General features: G+C 36.4%; 1 protein-coding gene across 5 annotated transcripts; it reads right to left on the bottom strand.

Moving 5' to 3' along the window:
• On the bottom strand, positions 1 to 27,274 carry LOC146001677 (deoxynucleoside kinase-like). Of its 5 annotated transcripts, none has more exons than XM_083139313.1 (6): positions 27,095 to 27,274; positions 15,936 to 16,132; positions 14,475 to 14,608; positions 10,398 to 10,516; positions 9,544 to 9,698; positions 1 to 1,496 (listed from the first exon to the last, which is right to left on the bottom strand). In XM_083139313.1, the coding sequence occupies exons 2-6, from the start codon at positions 16,092 to 16,094 to the stop codon at positions 1,329 to 1,331; spliced, it is 735 nt and encodes a 244-aa protein (XP_082995439.1). In that variant the 5' UTR covers positions 16,095 to 16,132; positions 27,095 to 27,274; the 3' UTR covers positions 1 to 1,328. The 5 variants fall into 5 exon arrangements, with proteins under 5 accessions (XP_082995439.1, XP_082995441.1, XP_082995438.1 ...); XM_083139315.1 differs by lacking the exon at positions 27,095 to 27,274 and adding an exon at positions 27,026 to 27,045; XM_083139312.1 differs by lacking the exon at positions 27,095 to 27,274 and adding an exon at positions 26,504 to 26,819.
• Between the last annotated feature and the right edge of the window lie 116 nt (positions 27,275 to 27,390).

Genomic DNA, 27,390 nt, shown 5'->3' with positions numbered 1-27,390 from the left:
TACGTACATACAAGAAGAAAAATTGAAGTATTTGTTTCAGGGAAAGAAAGTCAGAGTAACAAATAATTATACCGCAATGGAAGTAGTCACTTATTTTCAAAACTGGTTTTTAAGAAGTTTTCTTAATTTCTATTGCCACTGGCACCATGTTATTGAGAAATTGTGGCAAAGGCCATCAACATTAATAGAACTTTTAAACCTTTCCCTACCACACTCTCGTACACGTGTTCTTGTCTCTTAATTGCTGTATACCACGTTCGTGTTTAGCGTGTTTCATCTTTATTTTGCTATATCTTTCCGCAGGCAGTTTCTGTTGAAACTTGTAACTCACGGAACTGATCGTACCTTCTGTTGTACTTATATGGAAGTGAAGAAACTAAAGGACTCTTTTGGGAATAGTTTCAAGTTTCTTCAAACATGGCAGACAGTGAACAACCTAGTACATCAGGAAAGAGACTTCAGAATCCAAAAAGGGAAGGAAAGCAGATACATGTGCAGGGAATGTGGAGTTTCACTCTGTGTGGATGAATGCTTCCGGAAATATCACAATCTCACCAAGTACTAAACTTCAATATAAACAAACATTACAGGAAAAGAAAAGTTTATTCTTCCAGTGCCACAAGTGATTCCCTTAGTCTCTCCCCTTCTCCATCATTACTACTTCACTATCAATAGGCTCATACCTAGACGTTTGCAAGTATAGTTGAACAACTGTCTAGACGTTTGCAAGTATAGTTGAACAACTGTATGTCAGATGTAATTCATGTTTTGTATTTTTTTATATTTTCATAAATAAATAGATTTTACATCAAAACATTTTCCCCTGGCATTGTAATGACAGCGTAGTAAGTACACAACTGAGCTGGTCTTCGACTGTAACATATTGAATTTGAGCATGGTAGGAAAAGGGTTAAAAATCAGTTTCACGAATAAGTGACTATGTACTTAACACTGATGTATTTAATTTTGGATACCATTCCTATACACTTAATATCAGTTAAACATATTAAATAAATATCCTTCACAAAGCACTTAAAGTGCTTGAGAAAAATGAAGTAACAATTTACAAAATGCAAATTCAATACAATTTATAAAAACTGTCACAAAGCATTTACTGCCAGTTCTGTACTAACAGTGCAAAAATTAGCAAGTCTCAAGAAGATATGAAATATATATACACACCATGCAAAAACAAAAGAATCAAAATCATACCTTTGAACACTAATCTCACTGTTTGCAACTGTGCTATTTGTAAAAACCCATTCTACAACCAGGCTAAAAATTGTTCACCATTGGTCATTCTACATGAACAAACAAAAGCGTGTGAACTACTGAGTAGAGCTTCCATTGTGCACCACTGCACTGCTGACTGGCTCAATGGACATTTCCATACTCTTTGTAGGTGACTGGGAAATTTTCTTTTGAATCGTGTACTCACAATTCTGATATACTTTCTCCATATCACAGATATCAACATTGGCATCCAGAACTATAACCTACAAATATTTCGGGAAGAACTATATTAAACTGCTAGTCTATTGGTAATATTGGTTGACATATTGTTGGTATGTGAATGTATTTATATTAGGGATGGGCCGATATGAAATTTTGGCCGATACCGATAAAGTACCGATATAAAATTTACCGATACCGATAACCGATATTCTACCGATCCAATATAAAATTAGAAATGGTCGTTGAAAAACCTGAAAGGTTCACTGACCTCTCTAAGAAATGTGTGTTTCAAGGTGACTGCAGTGCAAATGAAGTTGCATATTTAGTCATTTAATATTTAGAAAGTAGGGCATGGATATTATCCATAGAAATTACAACAAAATGGCAGAATTTTGCACTAAATTATCAGATAATAATCGATATATCGGATCGGTAAAATAATCGGTAATTTTACCGATAAACTGATACACCGATATGCCTATATCGGCAGATACCGATCGAGTACCGATTAATCGGTCCCATCCCTAATTTATATTATTAATTGCATAATGGAAGCATTACTGATAATTTTACTGACCTGAAATTGCTATAAAGAGCTTGTTTTGAATAATTCTATTTTTTTAGTATTATTAATATTAATAATATTTACAATATTATTGTTTTCATGACTATAAAGTTTTAATTTTTATACAGTAAAAATCAGGGCTGAGCAGACACCCACCTTGAACTAATACACATACCGATGCCACCAAAGTGACATGTGGGATTTTTTACAAGCGCCAGATAAGACAAAAATACTGGAAAATATTGGCATTGGTATAAGCTACTCCTAGTAAAAACTCATTTATCAAAAATAATTTACACAAAAACATTTTTCCATTATCATAATCATGTATCAATATTGAAAAGGGTTTCAAAAATAATTATATCTTTAGAATGAATACTACTAATTTTATAATTTAGTGTGGGGTTGCAGTATAGTTTATCGTTTCATATTCACTGTGATTTTCTCAATGAACAGTACATTTAATACTATATATTCCAGATTATCCAAAATGTACCCATCAAATTTCGGTAATTTTTTTAGTGTAGCTTCCTTCCGTTACCATTTAACACATTGGGGTCTCACAACGGGCATAGCGCACAGTGCACTTAAAGTCAACGTGAACGAACGACATGCATAGCCCATTCTGCGGTATGCAATCGCTTTGCCGATTGAACGACGGGCTATGCCCGTACTTCGTCTCATGCGCTTGTTCATTCAAGCCCCTCTGTTGAAATTCCGACCGCTAGGTGACTCGTGCTATTTTTATCTCGCACCTGTGACTGTTTGTTGTCGGGTTGATGTACTGTGCATTGTTTAGAATGGCGTCGTTAGATCCAGACTGCATATCGGAAATTCTGCATGAGGATTCCGCCTCAGAGTTTGAAGTTAGCAACGATTTTGATGATTTGGAAGGTAGGTTATATTCGTAATAATTATTGTCGACAATATAAACAGTGTTGCGAACTCTAGTATTTTATGAATGAAGTGAGAAGAAGTAATTTTTTTGGGTCTATTCATCTTGCCTCTTGCTTGATTCTCCTACATGCACTGATGTATTTTTAGTTTTTCCATTTATTATTTTGTATAATGTATGTCAAATGAAAATTTATTTTATTTATTTATTTGTTTAATTTTTACAGATGATGCAGAACCAACTGATACATCATCTAGTCCTGTCCTGCAGCCACTTATCATACAAAAGATAATTACTTGTAATTTGTAATTATTTTTTGTTATGTGCACATAAGAAGTATTCTTATGCAAGATTCAAAAGATGTATTGATAGTTTATGTAGTTAATTATTGAAATTTCCAGATTACAAACTTAAAATATCTCTATATTAACATTTGTTACAATGTTGTACTTTTTTCTTCTTCACAACACATTGCTTAAAAAAATATTAAAAAATGTCTGAAAATGAAAAGAAAATTTGCGTTATTTGAACTGTTGGTGATTTATTTTTGGTTTTTGAGTTTGTGAGTTTCTAATAGTTTCTAATAATTAGAGGCACAGATTTTTGGTAAATAAAAAAGCAAAATTTCGGTAGAAAAACAGAGTCGATTTTGGGTTCAAAAGCAGTAAATAAAATAAAATTTTGGTGTTTTAGCGGTGAATAATCACATCAAAAGTGCTATATAAAATGACATTTTGGTTTAAAAATTGTGAATAAAATCCTAAATTTGATTTAAAAACTGCACTTATTACACAAAATAAACTTATCCCTTCTAATAGCACATTTATGTAGTTACCAGAGTATTAAGTTTATTCCTGTGTAGAGGTGTCCATTCTTGCTTCTCAAATATTTACTTCAGAATTAATCAACAAATATTTGGTCTAGGAATTAATTTGTGCACCTGGACAAGAGATGGCGTAACGAGCGTATCGTCCCACAGTTCCGTGTATCCACACATGCGTTGAAAACTCCTGTCAGCGCGCATCATTCGTAGTATAGGGCAGTTGATTGACGCGTCAACAACAGCATTTTGTAGTCAACTGAACATGGCGCAGTTCGTGCCAGATAAAGTGTTTTTGCGGGGTGTTCTGCTTCATTACTTTAACATGCAGAAAAGTGCTACCGAAAGTAATCATATTTTGGTGGAAGTGTATGGTGACCATGCGCTAGCTGAGCGAACGTGTCAGAAGTGGTTTGCACGGTTTAGAAGTGGTGATTTCGGCCTGGAAGACCAAGAGCAACCTGGACAGCAAAAAAAATTTGAAGACTAAGAATTGAGAGCATAGCTCGATCAGGATTCGTGTCAAACGCAGGAAGAACTTGCAGAAGCATTAGGCGTTGATCAAACAACAGTTTCCAAACGCCTCAAAGCCATGGGAATAATTCAAAAGATGTCACATTGGGTTCCTCATCAATTGAAAAACAGAGACGTTGAAAGACGAAAAACTATTTGCAAATTGTCAAAAATGAAATTTGTATGCCTCTACTAATAGTATTGTCAAACAGGATTGCGAAATATTTTTCCCTCATACCTATTGAAGATATTGCAATGAAACTTGGCGGACGCATTACATATAGACCATAGTATTTTCCAAGGTAGATTATAATTGGGTACCTATATCCAGGGCCGGTCCAGAGGGCCCCAAATTTACCAAAAGATATTTTTCGGAGGGAAATTTCCAGAATTATCCCTGATTAGTATCTAATAGTATTGTCAAACAGGATTGCAAAATATTTTTTTCGTCATCCCTCATACCTATTGAAGATATTGCAATGAAACTTGGTGGACGCATTACGTATAGATAGGTAAAAAGGTAAAGGTAAAGTGCTCCCCTGTGCATAGCACCATGCCATGAAGGCGTATAGGGGGTGTGGGGGTAACGCCCCACACTTTCTTGATCCGGTCGTGAGTGGGGGTGATGTGATCAGCATCACGCCCTTGACCGCCTTTACCCCCGGGTTTCCCCCAGGTACCCATGTTATTCGATGCTGGGTGGATGCCGGGGCTGCTTCCATCGTTAGAAAAGTTCCCGGATTTGAACCAGCTGGGGATCGAACCTGGGACCTTTAGCATGGTAGTCAGACGCGTTACCGACTGAGCCACCGCGGCCACGTATAGATAGAGGCATGCATATTTCGTTTTTGACGAAAACACGAAATTTGAAATAACATACTGTAATGTTCATTTTTTATGTTTCTGGAAGGTGTGAGGTGCATTTTCCTACCCTGTTTTGTCACGAAATAATATGAAATGAACTGCAAAATGCGAAATATACTCTTAAACACGAAATTTACCGTTTATATACTGATGCGACACTTTCTGAAGTCTGAAGTGAAGTATCCTGTGAGTTACGGAATTCACGGAAAATTGATTAATTCTGCTGTAAATATTTGAATTTGATTGATTGATTGATTGATTTACTTTATTTTACTTCGCGTTTATAAGTTTATTTTGTGTAATAAGTGCAGTTTTTAAATCAAATTTAGGATTATATTCACAGTTTTAAAACCAAAATGTCATTTTATATAGCACTTTTGATGTGATTATTCACCGCTATAACACCAACATTTTATTTTATTTACCGCTTTGAACCCGGAATAGACTCTTTTCTTGTACAGAAATTTTGCTTTTTTATTTACCAAAAATATGTGCCTCTACATATAGACCATTGTATTTTTCAAGGTAGATTATAATCGGATACCTATCGGCCATGAAGTTACCAAAAGGGATTTTTTTGAGGGATATTTCCCGAATTATCCCAGATTTCCCTTTCCTTATACTTGATGTACACATGTGTGTGGTACCATTTGAAAGCCTGTTCTATTCTGAAGAGAAAGACATATGAACCATGATACTCTGATGAATTGTGCTGAAGCAGTCGCTACTTAAAAATATTACTACGCAAACTCAGAAAAAAGTACACAGAACGGGAAACCATTTTGTCAGAAAATTTCACAGGGAAGGGGTTAAATAATCAATTAAAATTAGTCGACTAATGCCTATCAATAATGATAGCTAGAATCTGACTGCAGATTTGAAATTGTGTCATTTTTCATGTATTTTGTTTGCAATATGAGTGGATCTATCCTTTACTATTTTGGAATGGCAATAATTTGTGGACTTTTTTGTGATCTCTTTTTAAATTTGTAACAATATGTAAAACACAAATTGTGATAAAATAAACCAAACAGAGGGAAAGTCCTTTAATTGGAGTTTTATTTACATATAGGTTTGTATACTGTACCAGTTATCCCAGGTTCATAGTATTTGTAGTGTTAACATTTTCTGCATCATACTTTCTATATGTGCCTTAAAAAACAATTGAAGCAAATTCATATGATGGTTAACACTTAGACAGACTAAAGTGACATGACAAACTGCATTTGCCTCTTGTCACTTGTGTGTTATTTGGACTGGGCAATTTTCTCAAAGCATGCATCATGCCAGTGTAAATAAGGAGCTGTGCCACTCGTCACTTTGGTGTAAAACCTGGCATCGTATGTTGTTTCTCACTACAGTCTGCAAACTGCATTAGTAATTAGCAGGGAATGGATTTATATGTAAATATGAGATACACATTTATGTATGAAGCTGAAATGAGTTATATTTTGTATAATCTTTGTGCATTATGGCATGTAGATTCGAAAAATTCAGTTTTTATTTGCCATATTTTTACATACAGCATGAGCACAAACTCACTCCCTGGTTTCAAGATGTCATAAAATTAATAGTTACTTGAATATATTGATAAAATTGATATCCAAAGCTCAGTTAACTCACAATATTTTAATATCTTTCTTTTCAGAATCGCTAGTTGTGAATTCGGTAGCTACAGGGCAGTAACATCGAAAATGGCATTCACTCCGCAGCAAAGAAGCTGGTGTGTGTTAGAATTTGCCAAAACAAGCAGTGTTGTGAGAGTCAAGTGTGCATTTAAACGTAAGTTTAATGTTGATCCACCTACACACAAATCCATTCTGCAGTGGCATAAAACATTTGTTGAGAGAGGATGCATTTGTGATCAAAGAAAAGAACATTCTGGCCGACCGACCGTCCATCTCTGAGGAAATTGTGGAGCATGTGCAAGAAGCCTTTGTACGCAGTCCCAGAAAATCAACACGTCAAGCCAGCAGGCAGTTGCAGGTGCCACAAACTACCGTAAGCAAGATTTTACGGAAGCGTTTGCGTTTTCACCCGTACCGGCTGCAATTGGTTCAAAAGTTATATCTACAAAACAAGGTAAAGCGATGTGAGTTTTGCGAGACTATCCACACTTTAATGGAGGACGATGAAACCTTTCTGACAAAGATCATTTTTAGTGATGAGGCGACCTTCCACTTGAGTGGAAAAGTGAACAGGCATAATGTTAGGATCTGGGGAAGCGAGCATCCACATGCCACTCTTGATGTGGAACATGACTCACCCAAGGTGAATGTTTTTTGTGCAGTGTCAGAGCATCGAGTGTACGGTCTGTTCTTCTTTGAGGGGCCAACAATCACAGGTGAAAGCTACTTAACAATGCTACGTGACTGGTCAATTCCTCAACTTGCTGCAGAGGGAGGTGACTACATTCTACAAGATGGAGCGCCCCCACACTGGCATCAATCTGTACGCAGCTTTCTGAATGACAACCTCTCACACCGTTGGATAGGACGAGCTGGACCCAATGACCAAAATCTATTCAAATTGCCCCCACGATCACCGGACATGACAGTTTGTTACTTTTTGGGGTTCGTGAAGGACCAGGTCTATGAATCATCTTCAGGAACGCATCAGTACAGCTGTCAACTTCATCACACCGGATACGCTTGAGAAGGTGTGGTTGGAGCTGGATTACTGTCTCGATGTTTCCCACGTAACAGGTGGTGCACAGATTGAGCATTTGTAATTCCAATAAACACCACGAAAACTTTATGAGTTTTTACAACTACTGTGAACATTTCTGTAGAATACTACTTTTGGTATTAAAGTTATACCCTTTCAAAACCAGGGAGTGTTTTTGTGCTCACTCTCTATATTAGGTTCTGGCTCATATTTTAAATATTTTAGTTATTTTTACATATTTCCATATTTTCAGAATATATACTCCATATTTGTGCAATAACTACATGTCCCCGTGTGATCGAGACAGTTGGGTGAATTTCTTGCGAATAACTAACAAACTTCAAATGCACTTCCATTACTTCTTGTGATATTGAACGCAGTTTTAGTCAATATAAATCCATCTTAAGAGACAACAGAAGAAAATTCACGTTCTTACCGTGAAATATTGTTATTCATTGTTTTGGAAACAGAAAATGAAAACACATTTTGTGTTGTTTTACAATTAATGTAAGCGTACTGTATTTTATGTAGCTCGTGTAGTGTCTTATATTATATTAAAAAGTTAAATTTTTACAATTTTAAGTCCATATTTAACTCCACATTTTGGTGAAAATACCAAATATGTATTTACATATTTTGCACATTCTTACTACATATAAATCCATTCAATGGTAATTAGCAAGAACTACACTACTCTTGCATGCATTAAAAAATGCAAACTTCTGCTGTAATTGTGCCACATTTTTTACCCCAGAGACTGCAATTTTGCGGTTTTCCAAAATATCCTAGAAAATATGTTACTAAGTTTGTTGATATTTACCAAATCTTTCTGAAATCTACAAAAAATCGTTATTTTAGATACATGTTACAATTTATATACACTCTCTCACATACATTAATCTTTTCTTTAACAATTTTTTTTAAATAAAAAAATTAACATTGTAATAAAAGTTACTGGAAACATATTTTGAATTGGTAAAATAGAAATAATTAATGAAACGTAAAAACTTCCTCTTCAGATCAAACTCATCCCTAACTGCAAAATCTGAAGTAGAATTCCCGTAAAGAATTTCCACAATGTTCACATGAATTGATAAATGCTATTTTCAAGAGTATAAGCAAAAGTAAAATGAATTTTGACACGAGCAGAAGTACAATTTGTCCTGCACAGTGGCCATGCAGTCTAAGGCATCATGATTTAAGCTACAGCCACAGGACATGCACAGGTTCAAGTCTCCTAGGGCAAAGTGTAACAATTTTTCTCCCGAGATTTTGGCCTGTGTATGGGACCCTTGGCCACCCACCATCATGAGGAAATTGGGGTGTTGTGAACGAGTAGCGTAACCTGGTCATGAAAACCTGCAACTGGGGGTTCCTCGTGCTGACCATACTGGTTGGATGATCTCGTACCTCAGGTGAGCAAGTGAGGCCCACAGTCAGTAGGTAGGCTCAGCCAGGCCTTAAATGGGCTGTTGTGCCATGGGTTATTATATGTTGCAAGTAAAATTCAGCAATGAAGAAAATATGGCATCTAGCAGTTAGGATTTGAAAGAGGTGGTTACAACACATGTGCAGAAAAGACGCAGTGCAATTATAGACTCGTTCATTCACAATATTAGTGCATAGCAAAGAGAAGGCTATGCCCGTCAAACAGAAAGGGTTAATTTGGCATACACAAGGGGCTGACAGTGTTAATACAGAAACACCACATAGGATAAGAAGTATGCATATTTCGCACATGTAAAACAATAAATCTGCACTTACCTCTGCAGGTGTACTGAATGCTGTCTTATTATACAACCAGTCTTCATGATGCTCATGGAGTTTCTTCAGGTATTCAAGTGGAATACAATTTTCCTCTTTTCGGGCTCTCGCCTTTATTCTCTCATACACAACTTCTGGGTCAGTACGCAAATAAACTGTAAATAAACGTTAAAAAAAAGTTGTAAGTCATTCATTTTGGAAAATATTCATGAATACAGTGGAACCCTGATTTTAAGTCTCTGTATTTTACATTTTCCCGCATTATAAATTCAATCTTGAGGGTCCCAACACGGTAAAATGTTATAAAATTTTACTCAATTTTACATTTTTCCACATTTTACATATTTTCAGCTTAGTCCCCTAAAAAAAAGTAAAAATGAGGTTCCATTGTATTGTTTTTAATGTGTGAAAGATAATAATTAATCTATAGGTGATAATGTGTTTTGTTTTGATATTTTAATCACGGTCCAGTTTAATTGTTCATATATACAAATCAAATACCCCTCAATTTTCCCAGGTTTCAATTTGCCTGCATTTTAAGTTTTTGCAGCTTGGTTTCTCTGAAAAACGTAACATTGAGGAATCCACCATGTAAATATTTATAGAACAACTAGAAAAGTGAGCAACAGCATTCACAAATACCAAACTGCAAGCTGGAGCGTATGTTTTTGGATAACCTTTTTAATTTTATAAAAAGTACCTAAGTGGTATATGATTACAATGGTGCCAACTTAAATGGGGATGTGGGCCTCAATTCTAACCCTGATGACAAACTTAACAGGTTAAGTCGGGAAGACAATGTGGTTAGTATGAATTAGTTTCAACCTATGTAAGTATTCTATTCTACATCTCACCTATGGTATCTACACCAACATCCAAATTGGTTGTGATCCATTTGAACCACTCATCCAGTACACTGAATTCGGGACTACTTAACATCTTATTCCTGTAGAGATTTTCCACAAAGCAGTACCTAATAATACAAAAAAAAGGTGTAATGAGAAACTGTATTTCGTTTCATGCTACTCTCTCTCTCACTCTCCTCCAGAGTGCAGAAGCAGCCTCTTGATAGACACATGATAAGAGGAAGAAGAATAATTTGTATTTTATAACATGTTATTGATTGGTTGTCATAGTAAATATGTGTAAGATGTACGTGAATGGCTTCCAGGCATTATATTGTTTAATTTGAACCTACGTGTTTGTATGTCTTGTGCATGTATAGATAAGAAATCATACACACAACAACAAGGCTTACACCTCTAAGGGACAAAGTTGAGTATTTTCATTGGGTTAAGCATGGTCAGGCATCAGTCCCATCACCACCATTTTCTGGCCCTCGAGACCAGATCGTTTCATGGTAGTTCATGCAAAGTGGATGAGGAGGTGTAAAAAGTCTTCGTTATTTATTAAGAACACTCCATCTATGACAATCATAGTAGTGATTATGACACTAAGCAACTGCTCCTCCTTTTCATTGAAGATGACTAAATGACTATATTTAAACATTTGAGTTAATAGCTTGCATACAATCAATATAGATCATGATAACTATGTAAAATTTTTCTTGTATGAGCGTATTGCTTGCATTGTAGAATTCCCTCGTAGATGACAGTTCTTACAAACACAACTTCTGATGTAACATTTTGGGAGAACAAATGCTCCATTCATCAGAAGCGTGTGTTCTCCTGAACCATTACATCAAAAATTGTATTTATGTGCTTTTAAACTACAAAATAAATAATCCTGCAAAACAATATGAGCAGCTTTTCATAAAAATTAACTTGGAATAAAAGTACCATATCTCCCCATATCTGCATTTTTCAAGTTCTAATTGATTATCAATCATTTTTAACTTTAAATTATTGTTGAGTATTGAGTTTGAATGAATAAACATACATTTTTTTCTTTTTTACATTCAACATATTTTATATTTTAGCATAGTATTTTTCTAAACATTCAGCAGAATGTAGTCTCAGATATTTGGAACAAGTTTTACGAAAATAGAGCATCTTCTCCACTCAACAAGCACATTTCTATTACTACAAAGAAAACAGTCCTCATTGTTCACAATTGGATCAAAGCAAGAACAGAAAACTAACTAAAGCAATACATATTTACATAGCAGGTGGTAATATTCAATGTTGCCAAATAGAATTTTTAGTTTCACTGAGTACTGGTAAGATACTTAGAGCCCCAAATGTGCTCTAGACACACTTAGTTGCAATATCAGATGACGTCCAACTTATAAGTAAAACAGCAAAATATCAATGTTGGACCGGGTCCAACTTACGTGCACCGATGTTATTTCTAGCATTTTGGTCTTTCCTTAACCTTTTGCATCCCGAGCGCCTCGATCGAGATCCTACATGTAACCCCAAGCATCTCGATAGAGATCCTCTAGCATGCTTGTTGTTTTTACGTTATAATGTCTATTTTAGGCTGGATTTGAGATTTTCTTCTTTTACATTATTGTTAACACATATTCTGCACCATAAAGAATCTTGCACGTCTTGTTCTTCCATAAAAAGGGGGAAATGGCAACTTCCTTTGAAACTGAGTCAGTGGCGTATAGACATGTCGATTTGGGGGGTACATGTCGTGTTTTTTGCTCGTATGATAACAGTGTAATTATTTTCTTATTCCAGACATGCCAGTGATCATTTCCACTGTGTATTTTGACAATGTCCTGTATTTTGTTGTTCAGGGACATTTTTCTTCAGAAATTTTGGAATTTTCCAGTTCCTCCCCTCCACCCGCATCCATATATACACTCAATGTGCATAAATTGTATGTAGTCCGAATCTATGGTTCATCCCGCATATAACGGTACTGTTTGACCAGCGATCCGAGAGCTCCAGTTGGCAAAGTGCCAAGAAAAAGGGGAAGTTTGCGATAGGAAGGCAGGCGGGAGAACGCTGCTCGCGGTTACATGTTGAACAGTGTTACCAATCTGTGAGGATGCTATTCCACCAGAACATAAGTAACGAAAACCGAGGGACATACACAACCATGCCGTTTGTCCTTCTTACAATTTAAATAGGATAGTAGGGTAAAGAATTCCAGTTTCACTTGGGTTACAATTATTAGAATAAAAAAATAATAATATTGTAATTTATAATAAAGGCTCTCACGAGTATAATAAGATAAAAACTGCAAGCATACCCCCAATTTAATATCCAGTCCCCCACTAAAATTCCTATGTCAATTTTAGGTTCACTGTTGGTATTGAAGAGCTGAATCTTGATTAGTGTTATTGTGCTGTGCTATTTTTTCTATATATATTTATATAATATAAAGACCATGGGAGTAAAACGTCACAGTGCATGAATAGATGTCTAAACACTGCAGGCAAAAGTGACAACATCGCTTTGCGGAAAAACAGGTGGTGACCATGGACGTCCGCAGGATTTTTTCCAGGGAGGGGCAAGGAAGGTATTTTTTTTTCCAGGTGGGGCAAACAAGGCACATTTTCTCCAAAAATAGTGCTGTTCCCTAAAAACACATTGCTTAAATTTGAATTTATGGTGATCATGCAATAATTAACACATATTATTGTGGCTAAAATGAAATTATATGTGCAAAATACATAATTTTTGGTTGACTATCATTTTTCAGGCGGGGCCGTCTCCCCTTTCCGGACGCCCATGGTGGTGGCTTGAAACCAGATACAGGTCCAGTTGGCTTCCTCTGGGGGATTGGGTCAAAGATGCCGAACTGGCGCTACTTTCAAGACTTCAGCTTTTGTAAAGATGCCTCTCCATGACCAGAGCACTTCCAATACCTTGTGTCAATATTCTCTGGTTGGCAACATTGCTCTCTTTACCACGTGACACTCGCGCTGCTCGCGTTTCACAGAAGCGGCTCCGCACACTCCACCAATTTACGAGTGGACTCTGCTACTTCGGTCATGCGCAGAAAACTCGAGAGCTCTCGGATCGCTGGTCAAACAGTACTTGATTCGTCCATCAAGGGCAATTAGCTTCGGACCTACAGTCGTTTCAAGTTAACTGGCCATTTTGCTAAATGGATCAGTGGTATAAAGACATGTCGTTTTGGGGGTACAAGTCGTGTTCTATTCTTCATATGTTAATAGTACAATTATTTTCTTGTTCCTAACACTCCAGCGATTATTTCCATGTGTATTGTTACAATGTCTTGTAATTTTATCAGGTAGGGGGGCGAAACCCCCATGTTTCTCTTCAAAAAATTTGGAATTTTCAGTTTCCTCCCCCTCCATATATACGCCAAATATGCATAAATTTTATATAGTCCGAATCCATGGTTCATTCCGAGTAAAACGATATATCATTTGTCTCTCTACAGCAATTAGCATCCGATCTACAGTCATTTTTATAAAACTCTGAATTTTGCTGAAAACCAGCTCGAGCAGCAAGGGGGTTACATGCGAAAAAGGCTCGGGTGGCTAAAGGTTAAGTATCCTGGAAATTATGCAAAATTCAGTTTCATTTAGTTTGCACTAGCATTGCATGAGAAACTGGATTTTGTGATTACCTAACATGTATCTTATGTTCTCATGGAATTTTCGAATGTTTCCAAGCAAAACTCTTGGTAAATTAATGCATATACAGAGAAATGTCAATTTTACATTTTCCCACATTAAACATTCAATCTTGATTGTCCTTACATAGCAAAATGTCACAAAATTGTCCTCAATTCTACACTTTCCTGCACTTTTAAGACTTTTCAGTTTGGTGAACTGAAAAACATAAAATCAACATTCCACTGTAATTTTAGTGGAGTATTTACACACTAACAATCAATATTTTGAACAACTCTTAATTGTCATATTAATTAATTCATTGTTATAATTTTCAAACATGGTATCAGGAAGAGTATTGGCATTGACTCTACTTTTAAAACATGAATGAAACATACATTCTAATAAAGTAACTTTTCGTTGTACGTACCTTGCACTGTAAATTGATCTTTCCATCATTTTGATAGGCGCTTTGGTTTTTCTTGTATGTAGATCAACCATTGTTAATTGAACATAGCTTTGGAATGTCATACTCCAGCGAGCCGGATCCTTGTACATCAAACTCTACAAATTTGTGAGGAAAACAGTAGACTTTAGCAGCATGAACTAAATAATAATATAATAATGCAATTTAAGTAAAATAACAAACATTTATTTTAAAATTGATGTGATTATCATTAATCTAAACAATATGAAGTGATTTATTTAAATTGCAACAACCCAACTAAGCCATAGCAAGCACTTATTATACCAGAACATAATAGATAATTATTCATTGTCACCCGCAACATCCACTGCTCAAGGAGTCTAACTAACTTACTGAAAGTTATGTGGTAAATTGAGGCTCAACCTGAGGAATAAAACTTAAGATCTTTGGTTTCTTGTTTTGATGTTCTGAGACACCAATCAAACTATGACATCTGGACAATTTCCACAACTCCACAGGGCAGACAAAACTAAAAATAATTCAGATACCAGCCCCTTTTTGAAGGAGCCACCACTTATTCTTTTCCCCAAGTACGGGCTAAGAAAATCACCTAAAAATATTAACCTAAAAACATTTATTAATTAATTAATACAAGACTGAAAAAGATAATTAATGCTTGCATCCGAGTGGCCTTCTTAAAGAAGGTCCTACTCGAAACATCATAAATAACTAATCAATTCTATTATATGGTTGACTCTCCCATATTGATGCAGATTTCAAACTTCGGATAGAAACAGTGCAATCATTTATAATTGCATGTTTCATTATTAAGATTTAATACAGAAAAACACAAAACATAACCCGTGGGTCTACAGCCTGTAAGGGCCTTGGCCTATCTCCCTCCCACAATCCTACCTAAAGGTGTGGAGATCTTCAACTTGTAATGAGGTGATGTTGGGTCCGCACGTCGAACCCTCAGCCATTATAGGAGGTATCCCAGACTGGGATAAGCTACTCACCTGTAGCTCCCCAATTTCCTCACGATGGTTGGTTTCCACCGGTCCTATACACAGACCGCAGAGACTGAACCCAGGTGGACTCAAACCCATGCCATTCTACAGTCAAAATCCAAATCATGGCCATGGAGGACGACACAGAAAAACAAACACATACCACATAACGTACTCTCTATTTTAAAAAACAATGAAAATTCCCATTAGTGAACTTGAACTATTTAAAGAACTTTAGAATTGGATTTGAAAATTCAGGTACCAGACGAAAATTTTCAGCTATTTTTTTTTCTAACCCCTGCAACCCTGTAATACATTTGCCATTTAGTTCTCAGTAAACTCTTGCATATCCTCTACAGACCACAAGCAATTTTATACAGCTACTTACGTGTGATTGTCCCGACAGCAAAATCTTACAAAGATCAGTTAATGATGATTACTGTATCCTACTTACCAATAAATTATGTCCATCAACATCCCTCCACATTTCAACTGGTTCTGAGAAGAGATGGACATTTGTAGACTTAGAAAAGTGTTTCAAAAATGTTGTCTTCCCACTTCCAATGTTTCCTTCCACAGCGATTGTTAACGGACGTGATGTTTTAGGCCTCATTATAAATTGACCGCCTCTAAGTTCCTTACTTAGTTTAGCTGCAAGGAGAATGTTTATTTGTCAGATTCAACTAAATAATGAATCACTAACTAGCAAAGACTGCTGTTGGAATAGAAGAATTAACCCAAGTTTATTTGTTTGTTCTTTACGTTCACATTATGCTCAGATGGGTTGATCAGGACTGGAACTACAGTTTAAAGTGTAATTCAATCCATGTGCAACGTGCCACCAATGGGAATCAAATGCCAGAATGAAAGTAGAACATAAGACTGATTTACATATGCAGGATGAGGCAGAGGAAAACAAGCGAAGCATATGAAGTTTAGAAATGGGTGGTCTAACCAAGCATTAAGTTAACTCTTAGTAGCAGGAAGCACTAATTGTGAGGACATTTCTTAGCAAAAGTATTAATAATGCTTATATTTTTGGCTGCTGGAAATGTTTTTGGCTTAGATGTGTTATGTACAAACAAGTGCTTCTCCAGTAATGGTTCTGAATATTTACAGGAGTATTAGACAATGCTTTAGATGCTGGAAACGACTGTGAAAGTAAGTTCAAAGACTGGAGACAATAATTAGCAAAGATAAAAGCTTCACTAAGTATTATTTACCACAGACATTATGGTTTTAAAGGTAGCTTACACAATCATTCACTGCGAGCAGCTGTTCTTGTTCATGATGATCTCAAAAAATGGAGATTTACTTGAGGCTCGAAAGGGATGTTTCATTTTTGGGACCAGATATTACGTGATCAGGTGTTGGAAGCACTTAGGTATATTATTTTAATGCTAAGAACCCTACACCTGATCAACTTAGCCTAACAACCAAAATAACAGTAAACAAATGACTACTTGCAAAGAATCATATAGGAATATGCACAAGGTAAAATTGTCCTCCAAAAAACACACAGGAAGTAATCACTAAGTCTCCACAGTTTGTGTTAACAGACAAATAGAATTTGAACCATGTAAAAAAAAATGCCTGTGTACCATGATTAGTTTGGAATTGAACAATCGGAACTTGGGACATGATTTTTTTTCAACTTAGGAGAATGATATTTTCACAAAAGAAATGATGGTACTTTAGTATTATACGGACTACCTCATTTCAGACCGTCTGTTTTCTGGGAAAGCAAAAGAAACACATATGGACATAATAGGAACACTGTATTTGAAAGGTTAGGTTAGGTTAGACTTTAGTAGTGGCTAAAGTCTAACCTAAGTGGCATATAATACTAAAGACTAACCCAACCTTTCAAATACAGTGTTCCTATTATGTCCATAAGTGTTTCTTCTGCTTTCCCAGAAAACACAGTCTGAAATGAGGTAGTTCATATAAGACTAAAGTACTGGAATGATTCCACAAAATTGGGTGGAGATAGCACTGTTGTTTTCTAGGCAAGAGCCAATAAATAACTACCTGCTGTGAAATATGTGTATGGAAATACAGAATGGGCAGAATATCATTCTGAAAAATGATTTGTTTTATTTTCTTTATTATTGTTCTAATGACTGGGGTAGTTTTTTTAGTCACTGATATGTAGTGGTGTATGATATATACAGGGAAATATACACATGAGCAGTAATTTGGGTTTAGTAATATTGTTTGGGTAACATGGCACTTTAAATCCCCAAGCAACATCTTCTGGCATATCCATGAAGAAAGTAGATGATAGGAGGGGTGGGATTGGTTAGGAAACACATAAGGGAAATCAGAAATGAAATGTTTTGACGTCATTAATATGTGCATCTAGTCTGGACAAAATTCATATGATGTCAAATTGCTGCAGGTACAATGAAGAGATTAGCATCCTGCAATCAGAAGCTGGGCCTAAAATAATCAAAGAATGACATACAGAAATTAAACTTAAAAATGCAAATATTTATGATTAGAAAAATCATTGAGGATTTGTGGCAGTTACATTTACAGTCCAACTATTAAATATTATGATGCAGTGGTTAAAGCAGTTAGTTTCACTGTTCTTTCCTTTCTTGTGAGTGTTCATATATATTATTCAACACACAACAAAAATGGGTACCCTTGACCTTCTGTACCCCCTAGAGAACGTGAAATATTTTGCATGGTATATGAATATTTTGTTGTTTAAGAACGTTTTCAGTTATTTTAGCTTGTGGAAATGTTATTGTGAAATAAACTAAGTCTGTTACCTTACCAAAATGACATTCCACAACAGCAACTATAATTTTACGTAGTTAGGATTGTTAGGTTTGGTACAAATAGTTATTATCGACGTGTTCTTATGCTATTTTGAGTGCGTACAAAGGGTTGTAATAATAAAAAGCAACAAAAGCACTCCAAAATGGCAGATTTTTACTTACGCTGGTCATACTTTGTGATCGAATATCTCCGTGATTTGTGTCTTCCATGTGCTGGAACTGATTTTATATTATGCAAAACATCAAAATCTGTCGATTAATATAAATTTCAACATAATTCTCGAGGGGGTACGGTGGGTAAATGGCCCCCAAAAATACCTCATCCAGTTCCTCCACAACTATTTCAAATTACAAAAGACATTATGAAAAATGGACAAAAATAAAAGAACAAAGCCTGATGGTTTGACTCGGAATAAACTTACAGGTCTTACAAAAATGGCACAGCAATTGTACTAATATTTAAAAAAGAAAGGGGTAAGTAGGCGCACCTGTACACACATGGACAAAATCACCTAGACAACATAAAATCAGAATTATTAAATATAAAAAAGACTTACCTAATATTATTTCTCATAAGACTGTTTTATATGCAGATGATACCACATTCCTTACAGTAGGCAGTGACAAATTTACAGTTGAGAAGCTTGATAAGGAAATAGAGGAAAGGTCCATTTTTTGATTTGAAACAAATCAACTTACAATTAATGAAAATAAAACAGAGAAAATATTTTTTACATTATGAAATTTCCATGAATGGACTTCTAGAAAACTTCTTGGTTTACACTTAAGACTCGAAATTATCTTGAGAGTCCCAAACAAATCACCTATGCTCCAAACTTGCTAGAGTGGTATTGCTACTTAAAAATCTTAGAACATGCATTAGCAAGGATTTGTTGGTGCAATCATATTATGTGATATTCTAAATAGATGGAAGAACTACTTTAATGACCTTTTAAATGTTCATGTAGGAGATAATTCAGAAGTAAATGAAGTACACACAGCAGAACCTTTAGTTCCAGAACCTAACTTGACTGAAGTTAAAGATGCTATTAAAAGGCTAAAGAATAACAAAGCACCTGCTATTGATTTAATACCAGCTGAGTTAATTAAATATGGTGGAAATTCGTTAATATGTCAAATTCATAAATTAATTTGTTTAATATGGAATAAAGAAGAAATCCCTCAACAGTGGAAAGAATCCATAATTGTTCCTGTGTTTAAAAAAGGTGATAAAATGAACTGCAATAATTACCGTGGAATTTCTCTACTCTCAACAACATACAAAATATTATCTAACATTCTTTTAACAAGACTAACCCCATACGCTAATGAAATTATAGGTGATTATCAATGTGGATTTAAACGTAACAGATCAAATTTTTCACATCAGACAGACACTTGAGAAAAAGTGGGAATATAATCAAAATGTCCATCAGCTATTCATTGATTTCAAAAAAGCATATGATTCGGTCAAAAGAGATAAATTATATAATATATTAGTAGAGTTTGGAATACCTAAAGCTTGTTAACATGATAAAAGTATGCACCAGTGAAACAGAAAGTAAAATTTGTGTGGGTATTAATGTGTCTGAAAAATTTACAATTCATGATTGGTTAAAACAAGGAGATGCATTATCTCCATTGCTCTTTAATTTTGCCTTAGAATATGCTGTTAGGAAGGTAAAAGAAACTAAAGAAGGACTAAAATTAAATGGTGTGACTCAGTTCTTAGTATATGCAGATAATGTAGACTTATTAGGGGATGATATAAATACAATTAAGAATAATGCTAAAATATTTTTCAAAACTGCTCAACAGATAGGTTTGGAAGTTAACAAAGAGAAAACTAAATATATGCTTACAGGCCGAAACAAGCTTTACGAAGCATGCCAGGCATCTTTGATCAGTCTGTTTCCTGTAAAAATCTCTTTAAAGAAATAATGACTGTATCAAGCTTATATATATTTACCTGTCTAGTGTATAAAAAAGAAAATGTACATAATTATAATGCAAGACACACTGTGCACACAAAACAATACAAGATTCAGTTACAAGCTTGACACCATCAATCAGATAAAGTAAAACACATAATAATTATAAGCAGTGCTCAAAAAATTTTCTTCAAAGCTGGGCGCCAGCTCTGAAAATCAGGTGCCAGGAAACTACCTACAAGCAATTGTGCATACTACAGAGTGTTTCAAAAGTCGCACAACCCAAACTTTGAAAATGTATATATCATGAAAACCGAAGAGGTATTTACACCAGGTTTTCTGCACTAAACTAATCATGTACGCTATCACTGGGTTAATAAATTTATGTTATACCTGCCGCAAAATTAGTTTGGTATTGACACTTGAGAACCACGTGTTGAAATCGGGTCTACGTCACTGCGGGAGGGTGGGTTGCTGGCATGCCAGCCAATCAAAATCTTCCCAGTGCTTCACCCAGGCCCTGGTTACCTAGCAACAGAAAACGTTTTTCTCGGTGTTGCCGCTTATCGGGCGATTCTTCATGTTGTTGGGAGAGGACGTGTTGTTTGTTTGTTGCGTTGCGTTACTGTGATATTTTAACCAGTCCGTTTGTTTAGTGTTTATTGAATTTAGAGTATTCTTTGTTGTATATAGCGTGTTGTTTTAGTGTGTTATTTTTTGTACATAATTTTCTGTGTTCTGCTTGAGTGTGTCGTGTGCTTGTGTGAAGAATGTCAAGCACGGGAGGCAATACTCGATATGACAATGTACCAAAGAGGCCATGCACTAAAAGAAAAAGGAATTCTTCTCAAAGGACAAACGCGGGAGATGGTTTGTTCTGAGCGCAAATAATTTGAGCAAGAGAAAAACAATGGGGGGTCGAATCATTTCTGTAAACAAAGTTCTGGACAGGACTGCTGCTGCTTTCGGCGTGTCTAAGAACACTATTGTTACCATAGGGAAAGAAAAATATAATGTGGTAGAAATAAATAAATGCGAGGCTTCAAAATTGGAAACCCCAGGAAAGAATAGGAATATCAGTAAATGCGTGACAAATTTAGATACTTTTCAGCAAGATGCTATTCTCGCCATATTTACTCTTATTATAGGAGGAAAGATCATCCCACTGTTGGGAAACTGCGCGTTTCGTTGAAAGATTCGGCATTTTTTCAAAGTGGGGAAACATCTTTAAGGACAGTCATAAAATATCTGCGATTCTCATACAAAAAAAAATAATGGATGGAGATGTGGAGGTAGAGCTCCACACATTCTCGACCTCGACCTAGGCCATATTATGGAGGTGATGCGGTGATGTGGTTCACCAACCGCCTTTACCACAGGTTTGCCCCAGGTACTCACTTGGGCTGAGTCGACCCCGGAGCCGCTCGGGATATTTGAAAAAGTTCCACAAACCACCGCGGGTCCCACGCGTGAAAGTCAGACGCCCCACCAACTGGACTTTGTGCACTTCAGTTGCGGTATAATTGAAAGACGGGCAGACTTTAACGGCGACTTCGGAAAGAAATGATTATTGAAAGTGTATATACAGAATGGATTGAAAAGGTAACCTGTAAACAATGCTCGTTTTGTTAATTCGTTCATGTTGTAAGGGAGATGGAAATGAATAGAAAAAACAATAACACATTCATCGTTGTTGTCATTATTGTTATTCAATTTTCCTCGAAAAACAATAACACATTTCATCATTGTTGTTCCTTTTCATAACACGTTTTCCTCGACACGGCGTCAGACGGCTGCAATGCGTACTGTACCGCATGATATGGCAACACCGTGACGCGTGTTCCTTCAGCTCTCAATACCAAACTAATTTTGCGGCAGGTATAATATGTATCCAAATAAAAGCAATTACATTATTTTGAAAAATATTGTTAATTTGCTGAAAACATCTGAGAATTGATTTTCAACAATATATACCAACGTAGAAACTTTAAGCGAAAAATGCAAGTTCGACCAGGACTCGAACACGGGTCTCTGATATACGGGCCTGCATTTTAATCACACTGCCTCGTCGTCAATGTGTCCTCCCCTTGATTTGATGACAGCTTTACACATGCATGCCATTCTTGCTGTGAGTTTTTCTAATGTCTCCGTTTTCATACCTTCCCAGGCTTCCAGTAGACACTGCCACGGCTCCTCCACAGAGCTTCAGGTCCTTGCTTTTGCCTTCCTGTCAAGTTCCTCCCACAATAGCTAAATTGGTCACAAATCAGGTGATTGGGAAGGCCAAATCATTGACTGCAATGCTCCTTTGGCTTCCTTTCCTGCGACATATTGCTTACACAATTTTGATGTGTGTTTAGGATCATTATCCTGTTGTAGAACAAATCCTCGACCAATTAATTTTGTCCTGGATGGTACAGCATTGCGTGAAAGAATACGATGACTCTGTTTCTGTTCCAGTGTTCCTTGCACTCTCACTAAATCACCAACCATACTGTTACGAAAACATCCCCATACCATGACACGTCCTCCTCCATGCTTCAATGTTGGAATAATACAAGCTTCCAAAACTCTTTCTCCAGGGTGGCGACGGTTAGAACCAAATTTTTCATATTTTGATTCATCCGTCCAAAGTACTTGTTTCCATTGTTCGATGGTCCAGTTAGCATGATCTTTGGCCCACTCCAGCCTTTTACGCTTGTGTACGGTTTTCAACAATGGTTTACGAACTGCTACTCGACCAAATAATCCAGCCGCACACAGACGATTCTTCACTGTTGTAACAGATACTGGTTGCTCTCTTGTTTCATTTATTTCTGCGCATATGTCCACTGCCGAATGCCTTCTGTCCCGCTTACTGAGGATGACAATGTGATTGTCCTCGACGATAGACGTCTTCCTTCGATGCTCACAGCATGGCCGATCCTCTTGACTGTCAGTTTCCTCTCTTCGTATAACTGCTCTACAGACAATGCATTCGGAAATGTTTAATTGTTTTGATATTTGTCGGTTTGACCATCCAATTTCCTCATATGCACATGCCTTGGCCCTAATTTCTTAGCTTATATTAGCCTTTTTCCTCATAGTTGCTGGTAAATGCGTACTTGTTCCCGCCTTTACATCCAATTGGGTACTAATACTTCACAAGGTTCAAATACAAATAGCACGACAATAGCGGGTACTGTAGGTTAAAATTACACACAATCACTTCTGGTATAAGTACAACTGACCCCACATCAGTAGGCTGATGCAACCAGTCACAATCAGTAATATCACTGCAACGTTCAAGATTAACATAGCGAGAATGTATTAAAAAAAAGTGAGAACGGTAACATTATCGTATGGTCAAAACGGATTCCTTGAAATTTCCTTCAAATTTACAGGAGAAAGTACTTACGGAAATCATTTTCTTCAGCGTTTTGGAAGTTCCTGAATGTAGATTTGATCCATTTTAATGTGAATGTGTGTTGTTTTCTGCGAAAATCTCTGTCCGACACGCTGTTTCTCCTCACGCCATTTGCTTTTTGCATGAGAGTGCAATGTTCCGTGTGTTAAGACGATGCATCCCCGTAGCCAGTGTTTCAGCCTCGCCGTGTTTTCACTAGAACCACCTGTCGAGTTCGGAACAAGCCATTTTTCCCGAATGGGTGTCACTTATCGCACAACATTGTAGCAACATTGTGTTCCGACGTCACAGGAGAGAGCTGTTTTTACAATTTTTCTTTGTATTTATGCTAATGGAACCTAACCTAACAGGCCTAACCTAACCACGTAGGCATTCCTCGTCTGACGTCAATATTCAAGGTTGCAAGGAAGAGAATTAACGAATTACGAAAGAAAGATGGTTCCGACCCGAATGGGTGTCACTTATCGCACAACACTGTAGCAACATTGTGTTCTGACGTAACAGGAAAGATCTTTTTCATGTTAGGCAATACAAGCTAACGCGTCTCTTAGCGAAAATAATAATTTTTCTTTGTATCTATGCTAATGGAACCTAACCTAACAGGCCTAACCTAACCACGTAGGCATTCCTCGTCTGACGTCAATATTCAAGGTTGCAAGATGGTTGTGCGTAAAGGAAGAGCATTAACCAATTTCGAAAGAAAGATGGTTCCGACCCGAATGGGTGTCACTTATCGCACAACACTGTAGCAACATTGTGTTCTGACGTAACAGGAAAGATCTTTTTCATGTTAGGCAATACAAGCTAACGCGTCTCTTAGCGAAAATAATAATTTTTCTTTGTATCTATGCTAATGGAACCTAACCTAACAGGCCTAACCTAACCACGTAGGCATTCCTCGTCTGACGTCAATATTCAAGGTTGCAAGATGGTTGTGCGTAAAGGAAGAGCATTAACCAATTTCGAAAGAAAGATGGTTCCGACCCGAATGGGTGTCACTTATCGCACAACACTGTAGCAACATTGTGTTCTGACGTCACAGGAAAGTTTTTTTCATGTTAGGCAATACAAAGGTAACGCGTCTCTTAGCGAAAATATTATTTTTTCTTTGTATTTATGCTAATGGAACCTAACCTAACAGGCCTAACCTAACCACGTAGGCATTCCTCGCCTGACGTCAATGTTCAAGGTTGCAAGAGTGTTGTGCGTAAAGGAAGAGCATTAACAAATTGCGAAAGAAAGATGGTTCCGAATTGCTGTTTATGTACAATGAACGTGGTAAATCGCAAGGTTATTTCACAAGTTCTACACGTAAATGCGACGTATTAGCATAATTTCAAATAGAGGCACGAAAGTAGATATTTTCCGGTGAACGAGGTTGCACCACTGCATAAATCGACAAAACACTCTCAGAACGCCCCCTAAACCAGTATGCTATCACGGCCATAATGTGTTACAGATTCGAAACAACAAGTAACAGTAAGTACTCGTAAATAGAGAAAATAAACATTATCTTAGTTAGAAATGCATTATTTCGCCTTAAGAAATGTTCCGCAACATGTTAGCAATGTAAAGAAGTCCGAAATACATGATTCGTAGGTGTTTTGACCATACGATAATAGTACCAAACATCATTCAATAAATAGATTAAAATTTCCAAGACACATCAAAACAGCTTTAAAAACATTCATAAATATCAATAGTGAAATTCCAGCACAGTAGTGTCACCTGTTGTCACATTTTAAACTTTACTTTCAGTGAATTAGAAATTTTTACTGGTGAGTCTAAACTTTCTGCCGCTAGTGTATATACAATAGCAAATATGTAACCAATAACTGACAACATCTATTGCATTGTGCAATGTCTAACGATGAATAAATGTATTGAATTGTCATAACCTAGTGCATGCAAAATTATAAATCATTAAAAACGGCCGGACATGTCCCTCAATATTAACTTTGGTAACAGTTTGATATAGCCAAAACACATTTCACTCGTCCATTTAGTCTTTTTTTACATTCGTATTTACCTATTATGCACTGCGAAACATTATTTAAGGTGGGATTTTGCTTTTTTCACTGAAATAATTGTAATTTTTCACATAACGAGTATTTATTGTTGATTGCTTTTTTGCTTCTGTTACACGCAATATGGCGGGCAAATCTTGACTAGCGTTGTCTATCATCTGTGGGTATGGGTATGCAGTGTTTCAAACCATCTTAACCGAAAAATTCCTACTTTCATGTTAGTTTTTTTTTTCCGGGTTACAAAACCCCACGAACTATGCATGGATAGTCCCATGAACCATGCACGCATAGCCCCACACACCATTTACAGATAGCCCCACAAACCATTCATAAATAGCCCCACGAACCATTCACGGCAAGGTTAGGTTAGGTTCTGTTAGGTTAGGCAAACATAGTTAAAATTGTCATGTTCTGGGCAAACAATGGCGTCGTTGGAAAAAGTGACCGGGGGTTACGTCATCGAATGCACGAACATTTGGTTCACGTAATCGAAGGCAATGGAGGCAAGAGCTTTTGTGCATCACAGACAATAATGTCGAAAAATAAATGTTTTACATGCCGAATAAATTGAACGAGGGGAGAAAACACTTCCACGACCCTTCAAAAGTCTACAGGAACTCAGTTCCGTAAGTACTTTCTGATGTAAAATTGAAAAAATGCGTTTTGCCTATATCAAACTGTTACTCGTATCACGTGTCTCATGAACATTGTTACGCGTTTGTAACACTGTGGGTATTGTTATTTCATATTAACGAACATTTCAAGTAGACAGTTTTTTATTACAGTTGGGTTGGGTAAGTTTGTAGGCGCGACTTACATACTTGTAAGTACCATAAGTGTACAATTGTAATTACGTTATCATAACTTACCTAAGGCATATTTCATAATACGTTTCATTTTTCGTAACAACAGGCTCAAAATATTTCCATAGGACGATGGTAAAACTACTTGGCAGGCACTACGCACGTATTGTCTCCAATCGAAACTATAACATTTATGATATTTCGTATCAAATGTGTTTCCAAACATTGTTTTTCCATTTGTCTCGAATCAACAGGCATTTTATGCACTTCGCAACACTCTTATTCCTTTAATTTCAAGCATGTTGGTTCAAACCCGTCTCCGTGGTTTACTAGATCACTGGCCATAGAGAGCATGCGTCAATCAAAACAAATCGAAGCCCGCGTAATTCTGAACACAGATTAGGTAAAACGAAAGATGGGAAACTTTTCAACAGAACGAATGAATCCGAAAAATTGATTTACTATTAACAAAATTCAAAGAAAACACACAGCTATCTTCATGAGTATATAATTTAGTATATGGTGCTCGAACTATGTGGCATACCTACTACATACATGAATATACTGTATTTTAGTTTGGGTACTTACGATTTACAATTATTCATGAATAGAAAATGAATCTTACAATGAAACTGTGTATTAGCAAAAAAGACATACCAACACAATGCACGTAACGAAATTGCTTCGGCGCAAAACTTATCCTGCGACTTGAACTTCTGCCTGCTTTTGCTTTGTTGTAACTGCTTCGCGCCTAATTAGAGTTCGAAACTGTAATTATATAAGCGCGGGAACTTCTGTGACTGCTGCCATGGAAGAACGAATTGGTGGGGGTAATAACCCATTTGATGGAATATTCTTTTTTTAAAAAATAACATCAGATCAGGAAAAGGGGGGAGATACTGCATTATGAAAAACGAGACTGTAATTTCCCCTCCAACCGTTTGGCCATGTAC

This window comes from Lepisma saccharinum, chromosome 17, assembly GCF_977018435.1.
Source record: "Lepisma saccharinum chromosome 17, izLepSacc3.1, whole genome shotgun sequence".
Classification (NCBI taxonomy): Eukaryota; Metazoa; Arthropoda; class Insecta; order Zygentoma; family Lepismatidae; genus Lepisma; species Lepisma saccharinum.
Note: the sequence above shows the minus strand (reverse complement) of the source record. Positions and strands in the feature narration are given on the sequence as shown.